The sequence below is a fragment of the Pempheris klunzingeri genome, chromosome 1, assembly GCF_042242105.1.
Source record: "Pempheris klunzingeri isolate RE-2024b chromosome 1, fPemKlu1.hap1, whole genome shotgun sequence".
In the NCBI taxonomy this organism is placed as follows: domain Eukaryota; kingdom Metazoa; phylum Chordata; class Actinopteri; order Acropomatiformes; family Pempheridae; genus Pempheris; species Pempheris klunzingeri.
The window spans coordinates 16737404-16747542 of record NC_092012.1 but is presented as its reverse complement, the minus strand read 5'-3'; the positions used below and the strand labels follow the sequence as shown (position 1 = coordinate 16747542).

General features: G+C 41.1%; 2 protein-coding genes across 3 annotated transcripts in view; one reads left to right on the top strand and one right to left on the bottom strand.

Annotated features, from left to right (window-relative positions):
- Positions 1–1923, bottom strand: part of LOC139202074 (transcription factor E2F5-like) — a 4245-nt gene extending 2322 nt beyond the window's left edge. The window contains exons 1-4 of the mRNA XM_070831543.1: positions 1738–1923; positions 1167–1335; positions 449–558; positions 177–332 (exon numbers count right to left, since the gene is read on the bottom strand). Coding sequence (XP_070687644.1) covers positions 177–332; positions 449–558; positions 1167–1334 — 434 coding nt within the window. The 5' untranslated portion in view covers position 1335; positions 1738–1923. The remainder of the gene's footprint in view (positions 1–176; positions 333–448; positions 559–1166; positions 1336–1737) is intronic.
- The window catches only part of LOC139225377 (lysosomal protective protein), a 124002-nt gene extending 113867 nt beyond the window's left edge, over positions 1–10135 (top strand). For both annotated transcript variants that reach the window (XM_070856309.1, XM_070856260.1), the window contains exons 2-12: positions 5932–6113; positions 6529–6640; positions 6718–6855; positions 6938–7096; positions 7327–7418; positions 7881–7965; positions 8048–8200; positions 8302–8447; positions 9022–9184; positions 9290–9379; positions 9481–10135. In XM_070856309.1, the coding sequence (XP_070712410.1) occupies positions 5944–6113; positions 6529–6640; positions 6718–6855; positions 6938–7096; positions 7327–7418; positions 7881–7965; positions 8048–8200; positions 8302–8447; positions 9022–9184; positions 9290–9379; positions 9481–9576 (1404 nt within the window). In that variant the 5' untranslated portion in view covers positions 5932–5943 and the 3' untranslated portion in view covers positions 9577–10135. The remainder of the gene's footprint in view (positions 1–5931; positions 6114–6528; positions 6641–6717; positions 6856–6937; positions 7097–7326; positions 7419–7880; positions 7966–8047; positions 8201–8301; positions 8448–9021; positions 9185–9289; positions 9380–9480) is intronic.
- The last annotated feature ends 4 nt before the right edge of the window (positions 10136–10139 follow it).

The following is a 10139-nucleotide window of genomic DNA, read 5'->3' as shown; positions in this document are numbered from 1 at the left end:
GTAAATGTATCATGACAGAGAAAGTAGAGAATTGTGTCATAAATAAACCACATTATATCTGATTAATTCTGCTACATCACATCTCGTTTCCGGTTTACGTTTTACTTTTAAGTGAAATATCTTCAACAAAGTCAAACATTTCCGCACTCTTTGCCACGGTTTTGTAAAAAGGATATTTGCTGCAGTCCTCTGTTGTGTTCCTGATGCTTTGTTCAACCCAGAACCTCTGCTGGTCCAACATATGTTCCTTCTGCTCCAAGTCCTCCAGCTGAGACTTCAGCTCCATCAGTATTTTGGTTAACTCGCGTGCTTCTTCTCCTGATGTTGAACCCCTTGTTTAGAAAAAAAAAAAACACATGTATTATGTTGCAAAACACATTTTTGCACCACACACTTGACGCACATGCATATTCAAATGCATGCAAACAAGGCAGAGTTAAAAACTTACAACCACTTCACAATGTTCTTGGATATTTTCACGATCAGACCAACGCCCTCCAGCACATTTGTGATGTCGTAGATTCGCCTTTTCTGTCCGACAGCCAGGACTTTGACGGCCTGAAAGAACATCAAAAACAAATAATTCTTCACCACTGTCTCCCTGGCCTCATCCTATGAGAATTTTTATCTGACAAATGTCGACACTGTTTATGATCTGGGTGTCTCAGAGGGATCAGTGAGCCAGCTGTACTGAAACATCCAGAGAAAACTTACAGGGGATATTTTAAAAGTCCGTTTAGGGGGGGATGTACTTACAATTTGCTTTTGTTCCAAAGGGGGTTAAATGAACTTGCTGACCTCAGGCAACAGTTTCTGCCAACTGAATGAAATTTGATGCAATTTTGGAGCATTTTACTGCAACAGTAACTAAAGTTACATTACTATGTAAAGTTTTAGTTCCTAGAAGAGTTGTTTTAATACAACGTGGTTTCACATTTGGCCAACAGGAACACTGAGGTATCAATAGTCACACATACATTAAAAAAAACATTACAAAATAACACAATATAATGCAGAATATCTCTCTTTTTTTTTAATGTGTTCTATAAGTATGACCAACTGGATGTATGTATGATTAATGTTTTCAGATATCTAACTGTCATACATGGACTGTGTAGTCCAGCGGTGGGCTCAGTGTGTGTTTGTGACTGACTCAGCTCACTCACGTATTTGAGGTCCAGCAGTCCGCCCTCAGCTGCTTGCAGCAACCTGATAAACCTCGTGGCGAGCAGGTGAAGGCTCTTCAGGCTCCTCTGGCTCCTCTGGCATTTGGGGTTCTGGTCTAGGATGGCGGTCTCCCCGCATGAGCTATGCGGGCTCCCCTCAGGATCCATGCTGCTGGGCGAGAGGGGAACACAGATTAAACCAGGGGGCTGCTCGCACTGAGCTGTTTAAATCAGCTACACACCACCGGAGCGATTTCACCCTCTCTTTTGTAGTTTTATGTTGATTCCATTGTAAAAGCCATACTTTCGGGGAGAAAACTGTCGTACACTTTATCGTTTCTCTCTGATGCAGGTTTATTATGAAAGGTTTGTACCGGAAACTATGACTTTGTGTAGCTTTTCGCTCATTTGTAGCTAGTTTTAAACAAGAATGTATTAAAAAAAAAACATTTCATATGTCGTTTTCCTGTTAGTTGTTCGAAAGAGTGCCTACACATGCATACAAACAGGCTGTCTGCATGACCGCAGAGGCGACTATAAAGTAACTACGATGAATCGCATTAGTTTTTACCTGGATGGTTGTCGGCAGCAGCGGTAACTACACACAGTCACAGCCGAGGAAACTGAGCTACCGACAGCAGTCCAGACGACGACGACCGACGGTAATTGATCCTCAGATACAAGTTTTGTCGGACAGGTACATTTATCCAGCGTTTACTTCCACTCTAGAGCCAATGTTTACGGCAGAATCCCAACTTTCCTGAGGGTCCTCCCCCCACTGTTGTGGAGTTAGGCGCGTATTTTCTTTTCCGGTAGCTGTACATACCTGCCTTCACAATAAAAGTCCAAACACAAACCACAATTAAATCCTCTCACGTAGGTTACAGAGAAATGTAAAAAGGGCACCCTAGTGTTTACTAAATTCTTTGTAAGATATACACTACTCACAAAAAGTTAGGGATATTCGACTTTCAGGTGAAATTTATGGAAAATGGAAAAAGTTAATGCGACAGTGATATTATATCATGAAAGTAGGGCATTTAACTAGAAGCATGCAATGGTGATTTCTTCATTTTAAACAATTTATTGAAAGAAAAGCTAACAACAGTGGTGGGTATACCACAACAAAAAATTTTCAGTGTCTCAATAAATTGGGATGTGGCCAAAGGACGTCCACTCATCTCCTTTCTGTGACTCTTCCAGTCTCTGTATCACTGTTACAACCTCCTGATGACACTCTGTGACCCTCTAAGTTCAGTGAACACCTCCGTCTGAGGACTTCCTGTTTGAAGCCTCGCAATGGCGAGGTGCTGCTGATCAATTGTTAGGTGTCGTCTTGGTCTCATGATGTCAGAATGTGAACAGCATGATGAGGAGGACTGTTTAAATACCAATTCTAACTGAACCAGGAAATGTATTGGTGGATTCATGGATCAAACCTGTTGTGAATGTTGCTGTTAAGCTTCTTGTTAGAGAACAGCAACTTGTGCAAAAAGTACTGAAACACTGAACAGTTGGACATGTGCATTCAAAAGTTTAGAGAAGGTCACATTAAGTTCACCTGGAAAGTTTAGAATGCATTTTAGGTTCATCCTGAAATTTCACCCAAAAGCCGAATATCCCTAACTTTTTGTGAGTAGTGTATATGAAATAAGACTGCAATACTATTCAGAAGTCCATTTTCTATGATTGTGTTGTTTTCACAGAATCACACGGTCAAGCCAGTGGCTAAAATATGTGTTTTAAATACATTTAACTGCAGTACAGCCCATCTCTGAGAATTAGTCACATTTAGACACCGAAGCATATCCACCAAATCAATACCAGAAATATTACTACACTGGAAACATCGGACACACCTGCTTATATTGAATTTTAGTGCTTCTGGAAGACTCATGATTTTTTTTTTTCAGTAGCTTCCAAGTAATGTGAGGAAGTGACTCAAAATCAATACCAAAATGTATCACTAACTGGGCAAAGATGACACACCTCTTCATACTGGATATTACTGTCTTCTTTTTTTATATTAACATTTTTACTCTTTGAAGATTTTTGAACCCATCTTGAGATTAAACAACAAACGTCTTTTCCATGTGCTCTGTTTTCCCAAAAGGTCGTCTGCCTATAGAGACAATTTCCAGTACTGATTTGAAGTCACTGCCTCATATTACATGGAAGCTATTGAAACATGCCATTATTTTTTATTAAGATATTTGTATAAAATATATAAATTGCACTGTACCAGTCAAAAGGTATGTGCCACATGAAATCAATTTTGTATTTTTTTCATAACAACTTTCACAATTATTGTCCACATTAAGTTATTGGACATATCGGTCATGTATTAATGTTCCCTCAGTCAGCCTCCAGGGGCTCTGGGAGGTGAGCTAACCGTCCTCCTGCTGCCAACGCTGGGTCAAACCCAGTGAGAATACACCGCTGTGTCCACAATGAATGTCTGTCATTTATCCTACAGCTACATCCATGAACACTATCCCTCCCATATGTGAAAACAATACAGTCTACATTAAAATAGCGGCTACATTAAATTTTCATGTCATCTATAATAGACACAAAACTGGCTAAAATACAAGCCCTGCCATAGTTGACTTGATAAAGAAATTCCCTAATTCCCCAACAAATTTGCAGTTAATGAAGTAACCAAACTATACATTGAACCAGGGTTGTTTGGGTCCCTCTGGCTGGTAATCTGGCCTACGGGCAGATGCCTGTGCTGCTCAGTTGGTAATCAAGGAGCCTTCTCCTAAGCTTTACGCTTTCAACAGTTTCAAGAAGATTTTTTTGTGCTTATTTGCTTTTTTTTTTTTTTAAAGGAGCAATGTGTATTCTACACCACCTCCTCCAGACAAAGGGGGGGCGGCATTTCACCTCCCTCTCCCATCCTCCTTCTCCACTAACAAACTTTGAAATGTCCACAAAAATGTAGCATACAGCCACTTCCTCGTCTCATTCAAGGTTCAAGGTTAATTTGTCATTTTACAACATAAGGTTGCATACCAATTTGAAGTTGCAGCACTTTGCCCACTGTGCACAGATAAATCCATTTTAAAAAGAACACGATCAAATATAAAATGACATATAAATTGTATACATTTTATTTTCTATACATATATTCATACACATACAGGAAATTCTGTATTGCAGTTTCTGAATTTGCATCTGAGGGGGTGTAAACATCAGCAAGAGGGTAGTGATGATAACCTGGCCTTTATCTTCACAATAGAAGTTTGACATCTGGGAAACATCAGCGCCGTCTTATCAGGGTCCCCTGCTCTGCTGAGAGCCTCTGTAAAAATGTGGGCTCAAACTATTTCTGATTATCTGTTGCTTGGCCGGTCTGAGTCCCATTTCATCCACTCCAACTTCATGCAACCAGACATAAGCCAGGAGCAGCCAGCCCACGCTGTGTCAGCTCAGCTCCCTGCCCTCTCCTCTGGGGTGGTCACACCGCCCGCTGTGGAGTTTGGTCTCGCTGGTGGTTGTGAGATGCTGTGGGCAGCGACTTGCAGATCTGCTGCTCTTAATCCAATCCCCACGCTTCATTTTTAATGGCTATGAGTGTATTTATGACACACTGCCCACTGAGATATTTCGGTCCGGCTGAATACTGCAGACAACGATCGTTTCAGAGTGTGCAACTCCTAAGTCAAAGCTAAAACTAACAGCCTGAGAAAAATTTAATTTTGAAGGAGCTACAGCTGCTGCATCTGGAATGTTTTTTTTTTTTTTTGGTACAGTTGTACTAAAGATCCGACACTAGCTGGGACAGTGATAGTTCACATAAGGACAAACAGGTATACAAAATAAAATTAATGATGGCTGAATTCCATTTAGCTGCTTCAGTTTATGGGTCATTGTATTGTTCATCTTAACCCTTAACTAACACAGCCATTGTTAGTGTTATTAGTAACAATTATGCTTTTCCCATTGTTATAATGTCTGCTGTGAAAAAGACCGGACTGACAATGTACTTTCCTTTAATTTAGTGTTTCCCATTCCCAGTTCCTGGGCCCACTTGCTTACATGTTTTAGTGGTTTCCCTCCTCCAACACACCTGATTCAAATGAATGGGTCATTATCAGGCTTCTGCAGCGCTTGATGAGGAGCTGATTGTTTGAATCAAGTGTGTTGGAGCAAGGAAACATCTAAAACATGCAGGGCAACATCTAAAACATGCAGGGCGTCTAAAACATGCAGGGCTTTGGGCCTCCTGAAACTGGATTGTGAAACACTGCTTTAATTCAGCTAGCATCCGTATTACACCAATAAACTTCATGCAAATACATATTGGGAAAACTGATGCAAATGGATGAACATATTCCCTGAAAATGAATAAATCAAAAAATAAAGGTGTCTTTAGAATATAAACATCCATGTCTCAGTACCTACATCCTAATTGCACTTGTCTTTTAATTTTGCCTTTAAAAAAATCCGTTTATAATTACTTTGTATTGTTTTATCATTGTCAGTGTGTTTATGTCTCCTACTTGTACCGTAAATGTGTCACGTGAGGTGTGGGGAAAGTGCATTTTACTCATTTGCATGTTGATCTCTGCTTGAAGCGAGAAGAGGACTTCCGTGTTGAGTCAGGCGCTGGTCACGTGGTTCGCAGGCAGCGGTCATATGACGTTCTGGTTGGACGAGTATCACCATTGAGGACGTAGAGGAGAAGTTGCTGCGGCACCGAGAGCCTCTGTCTTAAACTCATGAGAGGTTTTGTGTAATTTGGGGTTTGTGTCAGAAGCCTGCTTCAGTGATGTTCGCCGGAGGGTTGCTGGTGTGTTTGCTGGCCGTGTTTCAGCTCGGCTCTCGGGCTCAGTACGCTCCCGATGAGGTAACTCACCTGCCAGGTATGATGTTCAAACCGAACTACCGGCAGTGGTCGGGATACCTTCAGGCTCGGCCGGGAAAGTTTCTCCATTACTGGTAAGAGTCAATAGAGAACTGGCTTTCTGCAGCGTCTCCATGAGCCTCATCTTTCTCCGCCTCAGTGGCGTCACTTCTGCTTAAATCGTTGTTTGTCCGCAGGATGTGGGCTGGTTTTCCACACCCACATTGAGAATATACACAGGGATTTAAAAAAGCAAATTAATACTCAGATCTGCCTGTAAAGTTCATGTAGCCGGATATCTTTTAAAAACTAGTTTTATTCTAAATTCAAAACAAAAAAATCTTGATCTGATCGACATTGCCAGATGTGAACATATATTGGAGAGCTATAAGTATTTTTTCCCTCCACTTGAATGTGTAATGTGTTGTGCCACAGATGTAGAGGTGTGTGTGTGTGTGTGTGTGTGTGTGTGTGACCTCGGTGTTTAGCTGTGGTCCTGATGTCCTGCAGGTTTGTGACCTCTCAGAGGGACCCAGCCAAAGACCCCCTGGTGCTCTGGCTGAATGGAGGCCCAGGCTGCAGCTCGCTGGATGGATTCCTGTCAGAGAATGGACCCCTTCATGTGAGCAGGCTGACTTTGTCAATACCTCTGCACTCAATAAAGGTGACTGAATAGCCATTGTTGAGTTTCCTTTTCAGGTAAATGATAACGGAGCCACACTGTATGAGAACAAATTCAGCTGGAACAAGATCGCCAATGTGCTGTATGTAGAATCTCCTGCAGGAGTGGGATATTCCTACTCTGATGACAAGAAGTACGCCACAGACGATGACCAGGTGAGTTCCATGACTGGATTTTTTTGGAAAACTAAAGAAAAGCTTAGAAACTGCCCCTCCATTTCACATGTTCTTGTCTTAGGTCGCTGATGATAACTACAAAGCACTGCAGAGTTTCTTTGTCAAATTCCCAAATTTCACTCAAAATGAGTTCTTCATCTTTGGGGAAAGTTACGGTGGAATTTATGCACCAACCCTCAGCCTGCGCGTGGCTACCGGAGCTGCCAAAATCAACTTCAAGGTGAGATGCTTCATGCAAACTTATGTTGAGCTTTAGATGTTCTCATCAGCACCAACAACCGCTCACCATCAGTACCACCAGAGTACAGTTTTATGAATAAAGATGTTATTTTTCTTTTCAGGCACTTTCACGAAACCCAGAATAGTCTTAGTTTATAGTTGTTGTTCTTTTGCAGTAAAAGTGTTATTTTAACCACCAGAATTTATATTTCAATGTATTTTTGTTTTCAGGGCTTTGCAGTGGGAAATGGTCTCAGCAGCTTTGCTCTCAATGACCAAACTTTGATCTACTTTGGTTACTACCACGGCCTCTTTGGAGAAGAGTAAGTGGCACTTTGTGGTAAAGGGAATATGTTCAAAAAGAAATGCCATCAGACGCTACTGTTTTTTACCCAGTTCATTCAGCAATGAAGCACACAACATACTCAACCTCCAGTTTGATGTTTTTTAGCTGTCTTATGAAAGTGACTTCCCTGTTCAAATGCAGCATCACATCATAAGTCACATCAATCGCATAATTTCTGACTCTAAATGATTTATGTATGTAAGTCCCAAGAGAAGTCTTGGGAGTTTGTATTTTCATCATGTGTCATTTTAATGTTCACTTCAGGGTCATTTTCTTTACTGAAGGCCAAAGAAAAACATCACAGTTTCTGTGGTTTTAATTCTGAAGTAATGATTTCCTCATGCTACTCTTTTTGCATCACTATATATATTCAAGTATTGACAACAAATTAAAGGCATGTAGTTCACGCAGCCATTTTAAAGCTGTGTTTTATTTGCAGTTTGTGGCGTGATCTGAATATAAATTGCTGTGACAAGGGCAGCTGTAACTTTTACAACTCCAGTTCAGAGACCTGCAGGACGCTGGTATGTATGCACCATTTCCTCAGAATCCAGGATATATCTGATGCCACCGCATGACTTATTCACAGTTCACTCCATCCTTCAGGTGAATGTGGCCTTTGGCATTGTGTACGATAGCGGTCTTAATGAGTATGCCCTGTACTTGGATTGTGAGGGTAGCAGAAGATTCCACAGAGGCTATGAGAGGACCATGAGTCATCTGTTTAAGAACAGCAGGAAGCACCAACACACCCACAAGGTGAGCGTTTCACTCTGTGAACCAGCACCACTTGCCCGTCCGCCAACGCCCCATTCTTCTCATTGTTCTGAAGAGCTAGTAATAAAAAATCTTAAATGAAGTTTTCAGATCGAGTGCATCCCTCCGAGTCTCTGGGTGAAGTCCCTCCCTGCATTAACAGCACAGCTCAGCTGAACTGGCTGAACCGAGGCGATGTGAGGAAAGCTTTACACATTCCAGATACACTACCACCATGGGACATCTGCAGGTACGCAACAGCAAGATAAAGAATGTGATTAAATGAATGTTTTAGACACCAGCTAACACTCTAATCTAAACTAATGTTCTGCTCAGCTTGTTGATCAATGAACGCTAAACACAATGTTCAGCTGAGGCTGATGGAAAAAGACATTTGGCAAATACTTGAGTATTAAAAAAAATATATTTTGACCTGATTGTGGCGGTAGATGACCAAATGTCATGTCAGTCTATCCGGTAGCCGTTGAGGCATTTCACTCAAAACCACAAATGTCAAAAAAGGTAGATTCTACACTGCTTTTATACTCTCATAATATATTTTTTATAAGAAACTGATTAATTCTAAACAGTGTATGGATTCTGCAAATGTGAAATCTTTTTGAAGTGGTACTGTGATAAATAACAGAGGACGAGTTACTGTCTAGAGTCCATTCATGTATCACTAATTTACGTCATCCTGTTACAATTTTGAAATCGGAGTGACAGATTGAGGCATTTTGCCCTCCTGCCTATGCAGTTAGGTAGGAGGTCAGAGACCTGTTGATCATGATCATGATCATAATCAATCGTTTTCTTCATTGAAGTGACGATGTTGGAGGGCAATACACCACCCTGTACCCGACCGTGAAGGAGGTGTATCTGAAGCTGCTCTCTCTGGGCCTGCGGGCGCTCGTCTACAACGGCGACACAGACATGGCCTGCAACTTCCTGGGAGACCAGTGGTTTGTGGAAGACCTCGGGCTGAAGGTGGGAGCTTTTAACTTTAGGAAAGATTATATTTGAAAAAAAAAAACTGTTCTCCCAACCACACTACAACCGGATGCATTTCTTACCAATAAATGTTGCTTTCAGGCAACCACTAAGTACCAGAGCTGGCTTTATGACGATCAGATTGCTGGTTTCTACCAACAGTTTGGAAACATCACCTTCCTGACAGTCAAGGTAACCAGCATGTGCTGTTTAGTGCTGTAGGAGCACGGTTGTCCTGTCTTTAACTGATATAGTTGCATTATTATGAAATACCGCTGTCCTCTGTGTTTCAGGGTGCAGGTCACATGGTTCCTCAGTGGGCTCCAGGTCCAGCTTTCCACATGTTCCAGTCTTTTCTAACTAATGGCCCCCCTGAGCCATGGATGTGATATACCTGCACTCATCACTTACTAGATGGTACATTTTTCTCAGGGATGATGTTTTTAGAGGGAAAAGGATTATTAAGGAACTCATTCTTATCATTTGTATTGTTCAGAGTACTGGCAGGGCAGTGTGAGTATTTGGTGACTATCTTTTTTTCCTGCATCACATTGGATTTGAAAAATGACACTTTCCAGCCTTGAGGATTGAAACTATTTTTCCTATTCTATGATTTGGCAAGTGAAACACATTCTGTTGCCTTAAAAACTCTTGTTTGAAGTACAATATGTTCAAATCAAAGGATACAAGACCTTTTTTTAAAATTCACACAAATTGATGTCACTGTTCATTTCTTACCGAATGTGCAGAATAAAAAGCTAAAACAGAAACGATCCTTGCTCAAACACTTTATGATCAAATTTAGCTGTTTTCTGTGGCACTGATGTAAAGCTGAATCTGTGTCAGTTGAAGTGATTGTTATTCTGAATTTAGATGACAATGCTCAAACTGTCTCGGATCAAAACTGCAATTTGCATTTTTCTTTTTATTAAATAATTCAAACTGCCATTGA